Source organism: Rattus norvegicus, chromosome 1 (genome assembly GCF_036323735.1).
Source record: "Rattus norvegicus strain BN/NHsdMcwi chromosome 1, GRCr8, whole genome shotgun sequence".
In the NCBI taxonomy this organism is placed as follows: domain Eukaryota; kingdom Metazoa; phylum Chordata; class Mammalia; order Rodentia; family Muridae; genus Rattus; species Rattus norvegicus.
In genome coordinates this window covers 244,068,872-244,082,779 of record NC_086019.1, presented here as the reverse complement: position 1 = coordinate 244,082,779, position 13,908 = coordinate 244,068,872, and the positions used below count along the sequence as shown (strand labels likewise).

At 38.3% G+C, this 13,908-nt stretch overlaps 1 protein-coding gene and 1 pseudogene across 2 annotated transcripts in view; one reads left to right on the top strand and one right to left on the bottom strand.

The window, feature by feature from the left end:
- Positions 1-13,908, bottom strand: part of Btaf1 (B-TFIID TATA-box binding protein associated factor 1) — a 90,730-nt gene that overhangs the window by 73,678 nt on the left and 3,144 nt on the right. The window contains exon 1 of one of the 2 annotated variants that reach the window (NM_001191917.1): positions 1,753-1,787. The exons of the other annotated variant lie outside the window; for it this stretch is intronic. Coding sequence (NP_001178846.1) covers positions 1,753-1,787 — 35 coding nt within the window. Of the gene's footprint in view, positions 1-1,752; positions 1,788-13,908 lie in introns of those variants that run through there. 2 annotated transcript variants of the gene reach the window in all.
- Rps27a-ps28 (ribosomal protein S27a, pseudogene 28) lies at positions 7,846-8,461 on the top strand (annotated as a pseudogene).

The following is a 13,908-nucleotide window of genomic DNA, read 5'->3' as shown; positions in this document are numbered from 1 at the left end:
TAGCAATAACAAAAAAATTGTAACTTGCAAAATGAATAACATGGCTTGGTTTTAAGTCAGAGTTAACTCAGAAAACAGTAGGAGGGCCAAGCACAACTCCAGCACTTGGGAAAGAGGCAGAGGTAGGCTATGAGGGAAGTTATAAATCCTCAACACATAGAAATGTGCATTGTGTGATTGGTACCATAAGGGCTAATACTATTAGACATTATGTGGACTTTCTAACCAAGATGGAGATGATGGAGAGACTGACTTGGTCCCACATTCTCTGAATGGAAAAGGATACCTATTAGGCATCATACTCATCTGTAAGGTGAGTGCAGAGCAGAACTGAAAACCGAAAGGTTTCATATACATGAAACCTTCCCAACTAGCCAGCATATAAAGACCTTGTTTAACTAAATAAATAATAAACTAACAAAAGAAAGAAGAGGAAAAGAAATACAACTACAAAAATAATGTGAAATCCTTGACTGTATAGTTCAACAAAAAAGTCTTGGGTCAAAAAAATGATGGGACTAGTAAGACATGGGGGTGCACAATTATTTGAATACTCAGAGGGCTGAAAGAAGATACTGTGAGTTCAAAGCCAGCCTGGGTTACATAAAAAGAAAGGACAAGGCAAACAGAATAGAGCAGAGCATCAAGTGTGACTGGGGTTATGGATTAGGAAGACTAATCTGGCAGTAGTGGAAAGTCTTGTAGAAAATTAGACCACAATTCATACAAAAACCCAAAGAAGCTAGTAGTCAGAAGCAAAACATACATCTAAACAAAACACGCACAGTGTGGTAATTAAGCAAAAGATCATGGGTATTGAAAGAACTGTAAGATTTCTAATCTCAGAAATGAAAATATCAAGGATTACTTTTTGGCACATGCTTATAATCCCAGTACTCTGGAAAACAGGGCAGGATGATCAATTTGAGAATGCGACCAACCTGGGAGCTACAACCAAGTTCAAGACCAGCTTGGGCTACATATTGGGACTTTGACACAACTTCCCATCCCATCCCATGCCACTCCTAAAAAGAAAAAAGATAATCATTGAAAGAAATCAAAAGGGGTAGTTGAAGGAAAACAGAAAAGATGGCAAGCTCACCAGTGGCAGAGAAAGTGTAAGACAGCACAAAATGATAGTTGGAATAGAGTTAATGTTTACAAGAGCTGGAAGGTAAGGTCATCTGCAGAGGTGATAAATATGACTACTAATATATTCCTGAACTTGCAACATATGAGAGAATGACACAAATCCAAACCCTAGCTCTGCTACTTCTAAGCAAGGTATGCAATGAAAATCACAACAGACTATGCTTAGAGTAAGGACGGTGGACAAAGTCACAACTCCACCCACCTATCTACGCACCACACAGGGCTAGCCTTGCCACACTAACCCACTGAAGTAACGTGAGTGCCATGCCTATAGAAGAAGGCTTCTTGTTTGGGATATACGGACACTTTAAACAAAATCGAGGCAAACGATGAGCAAGGTTATAAGAATGCCCATCTAACATGAGGGGAGAGCTAGTGAATAGTTTTACATTTTATCTATGAGAAGAGAGAACAAACAAGGTCCCAAAGTAAGGCATAAGCTTTAAGCATTAATAAACTAAAAGGTTTATAATATTTCTGGGATTTTTTTTATCTAACAAGAACTAAAAAGCTACAAAGTTCTGAAAGGAAAAAAAGAAAAGGGAGAAGAAATAAAAAAAAAGTTTTAGAGGACAAAAGAAATAAATGAATGCCTCTCACATTAAGAGGAAAACAGGACAGGCCTGGTAGCCCATGCCTTTAATACCAACACTCACAAGGCTGGTGGATCTAAGTTCCACCATAGGAACTACTGGGCTACATAGTGAGGCAGAGGCAAGCAGCACAAACATGGTCTTTTTAAAAAATGAGTCACATTAAGCACAAAAATCACTAGAATTGGTTAGAAAAATAACTAAAATGTATCTTTTTTTTTCTTTTTTCTTTTTTTCCGGAGCTGGGGACTGAACCCAGGGCCTTGCGCTCGCTAGGCAAGCGCTCTACCGCTGAGCTAAATCCCCAACCCCTAAAATGTATCTTTTTCTCTCCATATTAATGGTATTGAAATGTTCAACTGTTTCAGAACAAGATGCCAACACATGATTTACATTTTATAGTTAAGGGTATGGTAAGAAAGATATAACTCAAGAAAATTCCTTCAGGCAATTAAAGCTAAAGACTTTCAAAATTTTTCAAAATTAAGATTTTCAAAAAATCCAATACAGTAAGCTTCTAAAGGAAATGGAAAAATTAACTTACACAGATACTGAGCATGTAGACTGTTTTCTCCTTGTTCATTCACAGCTATCTAAACACTTGCTTTTACCTGTATGTGGAAGATAAAATAATCCTCCACGGGCTCGTGTGTTGGACTACCAGCATATGGTGCTATTTGGAATGGTAGGAGAAGCCTCAGAGGTGGGCCGAGCTGAAGGAAGCACATCACTGGAATATGTCTTCAAAGGCTCTCTCTCTCCTGTCCCTTCTCTGCCTGGGGTGAGCAGTTCTACACTACCATGCCTTATATTCAAGTTATTCTGCCTTCCCACAGGTCCACACAATGGAACCAGACAACCGTGAACTGTAACCTCTGAAACAGTAATCTCAAGTAGCTTCCTCTTCCTGTCTCTCAGATAGATACCTGGCATAATGACAAATACTGACTAGCACACCATTCATTCTGTTTTTCGCTAAAGGATTGGTAGAAAGATTAGGCTTCCGAAACAAAAGAAAGGAAAGTTGTTTATGACCACTGATATTCTTTAAAAGCTCTAAGGTAAGATCAGACTTAACATCTGTGTACTATCAACAGCTTCCCTTCATTCGTTTTATGTGATTCTCAGGTTCGAGCCCTTCTGACTTATTTTCCTGAGACTGGTATGTCAAGAGTTCATGAACATCAGCTGTGAGTCTTCAAAACAATCCTTGGAAATGGCAACAAACATCTGCACGTTGGAAATAGCAACAAACATCTGCACGTTGCTAGTCAGAACACCTCAAGCTCAATGGCAAAAAAAAAAAAAAAAACCTTTTAATTTTTTCAGGAAATTATTTTAGGAGACCAGTAGGATGGATTACTTAAACAGGTAAGTGCTTGCCAATAAGCCCAACAACTTGAGCTCAATCCCCAGAAGCCACATAGTTAAAGAAAAGAATAGTATCCCACAAATTGTCTCCTGACCTCCACATATATACTGTGGCATGTCCTGTCCCCCAAAATAAATGCTTTTAAAAAGAAATTTTAAGAATGCAAGAACAAAAACATTAACAAGCATTTTTTAAAAAAAAATCTCCCTGGGGTTGGGGATTTAGCTCAGTGGTAGAGCGCTTGCCTAGCAAACGCAAGGCCCTGGGTTCGGTCCCCAGCTCCGAAAAAAAAAAAAGAAAAAAAAAAATCTCCCTGTTAAATCCAACTGAAATTTCACTTAGCCTAGACATACATTTTAAATCTTAAATTACATGAAAGGCAAAACTAGCAAATAGTAAATACCTCTTATCATAAAGAAATAGTTGGGGCTCAGTGGTTAAGAGCACTGACTGCTCTTCCAGAGTTCCTGAGTTCAATTCCTAGCAACCACATGATGGCTTAAAATCATCTGTAATGGAATCCAATGCCTTCTTCTGGTGTGTCTGAAGAGTGATGGTATACTCACATATATAAAATAAATCTTAGCAAAGAGTTGAAGGGACTGGAGAGACAGCACATTGGTAAAGAGCACTGTAGAACAAGCACGAGGGCCTGAACTTGAATCCCTAGCAACCACATTTTTAAAAAGCTGGGCATGGTCATGTTTGCCCCCTGGGACACCAGTCCTAAGAGAGGCAGTGACAGGTATGCTACTGAGGCTTGCGAACTGCTGTCCTAGCTCATGGGGCTTAGTGAGAGACCCTGTCTCAAGGGAAAAGGTGGTAAGTTATAGAGCAGAGCACAAGGCATTCTCCTATGGATTCTGCAAGCATGCATACAAAATATACATACATAAACCACACTCACATAAAAAAATAAAAAATCAAATCTATACCACAAAGGTATTTTTTTATATCATGGATGCTCTCTTACAATGCATACAAGTCACATTAACTGAGGACTCAACTAGTGAACTCCACCCACCCAAATAAAACAAACAAAACCAGTAGACTGAAGTTAAGAAACCTTTCAAAACCCTACTTCATCACTTGTGGGGAGACTCTGAAAGGTGCACTTTAAAGTTCACTTAGGCCTCTCTTATTTTGGAGTATACAACTAGATAGTGTATATATTTGACAGTTTAACATTCTTATAAGTTTTTTAATCATTTTTTGGTTTGGTTTGACCACTAATATGTTTGTCATATCTTTGATTTATCTGATCCCAGTTTCTTAAACTGTGCCTCTGGAAAAACTTCAACTACTCTCTACTATAAAATTTATTTTCTGTGATTTTTTTTTAAACCAAAAGCAAGGCTGGCTGCAAAATAAGCACTAACAAAGGCTCAGAACCAACATATTTGTAAATCCATATACAGGAAAATACACTTACACTCTAAGGAAAGTCTAATACTAACCTATTTATAAGCCTATGTCTTCATACCACTACTCTTCTAACCTCAGTAACCCTTCCCTAATATCTGTTCATAATGCCTATGTTATTCCTTCTTTCCTTCTACTTTCCTCTATGCAGAGATCTCTTGGTCTCTATTTTCTACAATATGTTCCTTTAATGCCAAACATCTTAAACAAGTGCTTAAATAGTAAATATATTTATTCCTGGGGCTGGTAGGTAGCTCAGTCAGTGAAGTGCTTTTCAAGCATGAGGACCTAAGCTCAAACCCTAGAACCCATGTTCTAAAAAGCAAGCATTGTGGCTGGCACACGCTTGTAATCCTACTGTTGGGAAGGAAGAGGAGAGTGGATCCCTGAAGTTGGACAACCAACCAGCTTAAGGCCAGTTTAAGGCCAGTGAGACTCAGTGTCCAAAAACAAGATGGATATTATCTTAGGAATGTCCCCAAAGATTGTCATTAGGCCCCGACTGATCACATGCAATTATACCCTAGAAAATTTAATTTATTTATATGACTGAAATACCACACTTGAAGGTTACCAATAAATTCTTAAGTTCCAAACCCAATAGCAATCTTATGAATTAAAATTTCTTGACTCTTCTATGACATCAATACCAGCAAGTATTCATTCTTAAGCCTTTCCTTCTCAAGTTTTGATTACCTTGTTAGTCTCCAAATACTTTACTTCACCTCCTATCCATACCACTCTTTCTATGAATATTCAGAGCCCACACAGTCTTTGCCTGTTCATCTCTCCAGTTTCTCTTTTAGGAAACTGTATACTACTGTTTATCTATACCCAGTACAAATACCTCCCAAATCTACATCTGACACACCTCCCATCTGACAAACTTCCAACTGCCTTTAAGTATATATAATCCACACTCAATGTGATCCAGTTACCAGTTACTTTCCTACAGTATACTATGATCAAATCACTACTTTATTCTAAAACTTTCAGTGACTCACATGGTAACATAAAACAAAATAAAACCTAAATATGAGTCTTTTGGTTTTCCAAAAACTGTATTATTTTTCCCTTTAGAATATACTTTTTTAATTAACTTACTTTTAAACTTAATTTTTATCTATTTTATTTTATAGTTAGACACCTCATGTAGCCTAGACTGATGCAGCTGAGGCTAGCAATGAAATCCTGATCTTTCTACTTCACCTCCAAGGGTGAGGATTACAGATGTCTGCAACCAAACCTAGTTTAAGTGGTGGATAGATATGGAATTGAAGGCAGGATTATGAATTCAAGGACTCTACCAACTGAGCTACATTCACAATCTCAAACAATGTCTTACAACCTGGACTTGGGGATACATGACTATAATCTTGAGTTCAAAGCCAACCTGTGTTATATAACCAAGATACTGTCTTGGTTCACCAGTAAACTCTTGTAATCAGTTTGCTTTCTGTTGCTGTCAGAAAACCATGACCAGGGCTGGAGAGATGGCTCAGTGGTTAAGAGCACTGACTGCTCTTCCAGAGGTCCTGAGTTCAAATTCCAGCAACCACATGGTGGCTCACAACCATCTGTAATAAAATCTGATGCCTTCCTCTGGTGTGTCTGAAGACAGTGACAGTGTCCTTACATATAATAAATAAATCTTTAAACATGATCAGATGCATCAGAACATACCCTGGGAAACTCAAAGGCCATGTAGCCTGGATTAAAGGAGTGTGATGACAGGAAACCCTGCCTCAAAAAAGATAGAGGCAAATACTGACCTGATCACCAAACTCCTGCCCACACATCTCTGATACCTCTCTAACCCAATGTTGACCCTATCTACCCCACAAAATTCCCCTTGCCCCTCTTTTCTGCAGAGCCTTTTATCTATCAGAAAAAAATCAGTGCACTTTCTCCTGCAATTCTGGCTTGTGTATTCTCACTTCTTCCACTGTAGACGCAACCGAACTTGCGCCTCCTTTAGTAGAAGAATAAGCACACAAGTATATTTCTCTAGTCCTCTTGATCACAGCACTCTTTAGAGCTCTCCACTCCTCGTTTGAAACAACACATTAGGGATCGCAGAAAAGGGAAAATAAAGGAATGAACAGACAAGGATCTGACAAGAGGGCAGTCTGACCTGTTAATCTAGGGTATCCACCTGTGAGACAAAATAGGGGTACTCATTAGGACCAGACCACATTGATACAGTGTGAACTGGTTTGGGGCAGTGGGGGGACCCCAAGCGGGGAACATGAGATAAAGTCAGTATTATATTAGATAGTAGGCACAACCCTTGAAAAGGAAGGTTAGATGTCAAAAGAAAAAAATTAAAGAACAGCAAGAGGGTTTGCAACTACTTTTCCTCTCTTCCTCTCTAAACATACCCTCCAATTCAGGGGAGATATTTGTTATATATATGGGTGTTTTACCTTCATGTCTGTGCACCATGTGTGTCTGGTGGCAGTGGAAGCAATAAAGTGTGTTGATTCGCCTGGAACTGGAGCTCACAGATAGTTAACAGCCACCATGTGTGTATTAGGAATCTAATCCAGGTCCTCTGTGAGAGCCACTAATGCTCTTAACTCATAGGCACCTCTCCAACCCCACTGTTTGTTTTCGAGGCTTGGTACTTGAGATCATCCTGTCTCAGCCTGGAGAGTACTAGGATCACAGGTATGTACCATGCTTGGTTACCACAAAACTTTGGCCAGGTATGGTGACACTGCCTCTAATCTCAGCACTCAAGACAGAGGCAGAAGCAGAATTCTTTTGAGTTTGAGACATGCCTCATCTATAAAATGAGTTCTAGACCAACCAGAGCTACATACTGGGACCCTGTCATAAACAAACAAACAAACAAACTAACTTCATTCTTGGAATGATATACAGATAGAAAAAAACAAAGGTAACAAAGGCCAAGTTGAATTGAAGGTATCAGACACTATTGAGTATTTAAAATAAAATTTAAGGTATTTCAGGTTAGAAAAATGACTCTGTGCTTAAAATCACCTGTGGCTTTTGCAGACACACCAAGTCGCTCACAGCTACCTGTAAGTCCAGTTGCAGGGTATCTATAAACCTCTCCTGCACTCCATGAACACATGGAGTAATATATACATTCAGACATACACTTATACACATAGAATCTTTTAACAAATAAATCTTTTTGCCAGGTGATAAATTCCCTTAATCCCAGCTCTTGGGAGGCAGAGGCAGGCAAGTTTGAGGCTAGCCTGGTGTACAAAGTGAGTTCCAGGACAGACAGTCGAGGCTATATAGAAACCCTGTCTCAAAAAAACCAAAAAACAGCTTTCCGATCCGCCATCGTTGGTGGAGCAGCTGCCACGATGCAGATTTTTGTGAAGACCCTTACAGGGAAGACCATCACGCTCGAAGTTGAACCCTCGGACACTATAGAAAATGTAAAGGCCAAGATCCAGGATAAGGAAGAAACTCCTCCTGATCAGCAGAGGTTGGTCTTTGCTGGTAAGCAGCTGGAAGGTGGCCGTACTTTGTCTGACTACAACATTCAAAAGGAGTCCACTCTCCATCTCGTGCTGAGACTTCATGGTGGCGCTAAGAAAAGGAAGAAGAAAGGCCCTGGGTTCGATCCCCAGCTCCAAAAAAAAAAAAGAAAAGAAAAAAAAAAGAAAAGGAAGAAGAAGTCTTACACCACCCCAAAGAAGAACAAGCATAAGAGAAAGAAGGTCAAGTTGGCTGTGCTGAAATACTATAAGGTGGATGAAAATGGCAAAATCAGCCGACTTCGTCGGGAATGTCCTTCTGATGAATGTGGTGCTGGAGTTTTCATGGGTAGCCACTTTGACAGGCATTACTGTGGCAAGTGTTGTCTGACTTACTGCTTCAACAAACCATAAGACAAGTAGTTGTGTATGAGTTAATAAAAAGAAGGAACTGATGTTTAAAAAAACAAAAAACAAAACAAACTTTAAAAGATTAGGTAGTAGTATTTGACAATATTCACTAATTTTGAATTTACTGATGCTAAGAAATAGTCTGTTTCTAATTCAGATAAATAATACAGAAAACATGATTCACGTTGTTTCAAACTCGTTTCAAATAAATGCCCTGAAAATTGCCCTAAAAGGTCATAGAGATGTTTGTGAGGTTTTGCAGGTAACCGCAATATAAACCCTCTCCTCTCCAAATGTTTGCAATAGAATTCATAACAGGTAAACTATTTAAAAGAAACAGAAATCTGAACTCAGACATGCCACAGATTACAAATTCAGTTAATTTTAAAAAAAAAAAAAGCTACATTTTTATTCTATGCCCTCCTGCAAAAGAAAAAACAAAAAAAACAAAAAAAAAAAAAAAAAAAAAAAAAAACCTCAGTGGAATTCTCAGAATTTAATCTGAGTAAGTAGGAAAGGACAACTGACAAAATAGTTCAAAAGTGGCGGTGTAATCTCGGCTAAGACTGACTAGCACTAACAGCACTACAGACTAGCCAAGGCACAAGGGGCCATAAAATAAGAAAGCAACCACAAAGTGTAAGGCTGCAGCAATCTGCTGAAGAGTTGGTCAGCAGTTAAAGAGCACTGGCTTCTCTTGCAGAGGGACCTGGGTTTGGTTTCAGCAACCACATGACAGACAGCTCCCACACAGTGGGCAGCTCACGACTACCTCCAGGGACCTGATGTCACCATCTAGTCTTCACAGCCACTGCACAAATAGAGAAAAACAGAAACAGACACAAGCACACATATGCACACTAAATAGTAAAATAAATACTTTTTTTTAAAGTCAAGTTTGTCCATTTTATTTTTTCACATGTAGATAAAGTGCAGTAAAATTTAATGTAAAGATTGCTTGTGTTTTTTAAGAAATAGGGATAATAAATGCTGGTATGAATACTTCACCAAGAAGTTCTCTACTGTTCAAAAATGCACATCTTCTAATGCATACTGAGAGTAATATGAAATCACATTGATGTATGTTTCTAAACAAGAAAGTAGGCTAACTAAAGACATCACATAGAACATTCACAAGCAACAGAAAGATGTGAAACCACAAAGTCAAGTGCCAAGCCCAGTTAGAAAATGTGTTTGTTTATTATAATTGTAGTACATAGAACATAGAAGCATTCAATAAATACTGCTAAGGAGTGACGACGGTGAAAAAGGCATACAGCTATGCTATTCCACCCACATCCAACAACTTATAGCTCTTTCATGACTGTATCTCAAAGATAAAAAATCATAAGCTGGGGCTGGAGAGATGGCTCAGCGGTTAAGAGCACTGACTGCTTTTCCAGAGGTCCCGAGTTCAATTCCCAGCAACCACATGGTGGCTCACAGCCATCTGTAATGAGATCTGATACCCTCTTCTGATGTGTCTGAAGACAGCTACATACAGTGTACTTATATGTGCTAAGTAAAAAAAAAAAAAAAAAAAAAGTCAGATTCTTTGACATAAATACATATATTTCAAATTATGAAATTATACCTTTTTAAATGGTCAAAGTGATGCATTTTGTTTTGGTACAATTAAAATAAAAACCATGGCTGGGAATGCAGGTCAGTGATCAAGTGGTTGCCTACCATGCATACTTAAGAGCCTGGATTTAAAATCCAACACAATAAAGCAAACTTATAAAAGCCCCTTGAGAAATAAAGCAAATCAGCATGCTGAAATTTACCACACTGAAAAGGAAAATCTTCTACATATCTCCTCTACTTTTTCCTCATTGTTTCTGAGTTTTTTTCTAAAGAGTGGAATTTGATAAAATATAATTGACATTAATACCTCCTGTTAATCTTAAAATGGTTAAAATTAATAGTAAGGGACAAGGAGCAGGCATAGCCTACTTGTTTGACCCATCTAAGTAATTATTTCCCCTGTCCTTAGCACTTTCCCACATCAAGGAACTTCCTTTTGTCAGCATGTAAGCTCAGCACTGAGAAAGCGGACTCAAAAGACTACAAGTCACCAGATCATGCTGGGTACTACTACTTCCTCTCATTTTGTAGAATCGGACTATTGAAACAATGTATCAGTATTGTACTGAGAATTACCAAGACTGAGCAAAAAGTTCTGCAACAATTTGTTTTTGTTTTTGTTTTTTTTTGGTTCTTTTTTTCGGAGCTGGGGACCGAACCCAGGGCCTTGTGCTTCCTAGGTAAGCGCTCTACCACTGAGCTAAATCCCCAGCCCCGGCAACAATTTGTTAAGAATCTTTGCTAGTTCTATCACTTTCAATCTATATATGGGGGAGTGAGGTAGATGCAGCTTCCAAAATAAATCCAATGTTTGAATACTTTACAAATTACTTTTTATGCATAATTCAGAGAAAAATAATATAAACTACATTCTTGAACCCACATATCAAGAAAAAAACTTAGTTGGCCAATAGGAAAATATTACTGTGCAACAGTTAACTCACTTAGAGCCTAAACAGGCAACCACACCAAAAACAATCCTTTTTTAAAAATCTATATCAGGTCTGGCAAGATAGTTCATCAAGTGAAGGCAGGTACTGGTAGGACTGATAACCTAAGTTCAATCCCCCAGACTCAAATGGTGAAAAGAGAACCAACTCTCCCAAACTACCCTTTAAGCAAGTGTCTGTCTGTCTTTGTTTCTGACACACACACACACACACACACACACACACACACACACTTTTTCTAATCTACATTAAACTGTGCATGGTGGTACAAGCCTGCAAGTCCAGCAGTCAAAAGTTTGAGAGAAGAGGACCCAACTGGAGAGTTTGACCTGGACTATAAAAGCAAGACCCAGTCTCAAAGAAAGGCAAATCTACATTAAGCTTAGAACCTAACTAATAGTTTATAGATTCACTGCCCATGAATAAGCCTTATGAAACTCTAAAGTTGCCTTTTCTGCTTCTAATTCTCACTAAGCAAAAAAAAAAAAAAAAAAAAAAAAAAGATAACAGAAGAGTCTGTTACAAAGCCAAGAAGATAGAATTCAAAGACTTAGCAAGAGTACAAGCTCTTAACAAGTACTAATTTGGTGGGAGGTGGGGAGGTGCAAAATTTTAGCTGACTTTGCAGTATCCACATTTTAACAGTAGTTAAATAATAAGCACCTAAAGAAGACACATTATCGGGCTGGTGAGATGGCTCAGTGGTTAAGAGCACTGACTGCTCTTCCAGAGGTCCTTAGTTCAATTCCCAGCCACCACATGGTGGCTCACAACCATCTGTAATGGGATCAGATGCCCTCTTCTGGTGTGTCTGAAGACAGCTACAGTGTACTCATATAAATAAAATAAATATTAAAAAAAAAAGACACATTATCTTCCAATGATATTCTCCTGAATTTTACACAGAATTTCACATGCTACCCTCGTTCACAATTGTAAAGACTCAGCTATTTATACAAGATTTATATCCTCATCCACAAAGCAAAAGTTCATTGTGCACGTCATAATTTGCTACAAAGTATAATAAAACCAATCCTTATAAGAATTTAAGCAGGGGCTGGGGATTTAGCTCAGTGGTAGAGCGCTTACCTAGGAAGCACAAGGCCCTGGGTTCGGTCCCCAGCTCCAAAAAAAGGAACCAAAAAAAAAAAAAAAAAAAAAAAAAAAAAAGAATTTAAGCAGAATAAATATTTTCGATCATACAAAATGCAGGGCTACATTAGATACACTTTACATCACAAAAAACATGTTATAACAGGACTTATCTGAAAACATTTAAAACTATCCTGATCATTTTCTTTTCAAATAATTATTTATTTTATGTATATGAATACACTGTAGCTGTCTTCAGACACACCAGAAGAGGCATCAGATCTCATTCCAGAGAGTTGTAAGCCACCATGTGGTTGCTAGGAATTGAACTCAGGACCTCTGGAAGAGAAGCCAATGCTCTTAACCATTGAGCCATCTCTCCAGTCCAGGATCATACTCTTAAAAAATAAATGATCAGGGTTGGAGAGATGGCTCAGCAGTTAAGAGCACTGCCCAGGTGGCTCACAACAACCTGTAATGGGATCCAATGCCCTCTTCTGGTGTGTCACTAACAGCATACTCATACATATACATATACATATACATATACATATACATATACATATACATATACATATACATATACATATACATATACATGTACATACAGACACACAGACAGACAGCAGACAGGCAGGCACACACACACACACACACATACACACACACACACACACACACACACACAAATGGCTCTGCAGTCTAGAACCCTTTCCTTTTCTTCCAGAGGACCTAAGTTCGATTCCCAGTTCGGCACCCATGTCAGGCCACACACAATAAACTGTAACCCCAGTTCCAGAGAATTTGAAGTCTTTGGTCTCCAAGGTAATCTGCACTCACATAGAGGAACACACATATACATAATTAAAAATAATAAAAATAAATCTTTTGAAAGAATAACCATATTTTTATACTTTTATAAGTACATATAATATACTTATAGGTACTCAAATAGACTTATAACTATATACTTATAAACAATATGCAAAGCTAAAGTAAATGTTCTTCCTAACAGCAAAAGCATAGTTAGGTGTCAGGCCTGTTAGTGTACCTTAAACATAGCAGAGGCAGCACAGGCTGATAAGATAGTTACAGGACAGCCTGGAATACATATCCAGAGTCTACATAACAAAACCAAAGCTAGGATTATAGTTCCGTGGTAAAATATTTGCCCGGAATTCATAAGTTCCTGAGTTCAATCCCCAGTATGACCAAACAATAGAAACCTAGAGCTGAAATAGAAAACACACACTGAGAAAGTGACAACTTCCTGTGGTCTCAGCTACAGAAAAATGAAAAAAGAATAGTTGGGCGCTACACTGGGACCCCTGTCTCCAAAAAGACAAAAGACAATAAAAAATAAATTTCATCAAATGGCTCCTAAAAACCAGGCATGCTGCTCAAAACAGAAAGATTATAAGACACATTTCTGTCCCAAGCAGAATTTATTAATTCAGAAAAAGAGAGAACAATTAGGCAGCCAGCTACTAAGTGTGAAAAATACTTTGAGAGACAAAAACCACACCACTGCAAATAACACAGGTAAAGTAAAACTAAGGAAGAAGGCTTCCTAGCAAAGTGATGTGTAGGCACTTAGGCACAACTCAGACTGTGACAAGAAAGACAAGATGGGAAGATAAGTATTCCAGATACAAAAGAATGGGAGGTAAGAACATTCTAGGGAAGGAAGATAGGAGGGAGGGAGGACATTAAATGCAAAGAACTTGATGCAAGATGTAGCAAGAATCAAGAGATCTACAAGGAGTTTGGGCATTTGGACCTTATCTTAAGTCAACAAAAAGCTAGTCAGTTAAAGGCAGAAAAATAATCTAAAATTTGCATTTTAGCAAATAACATGTCTGAAGTGA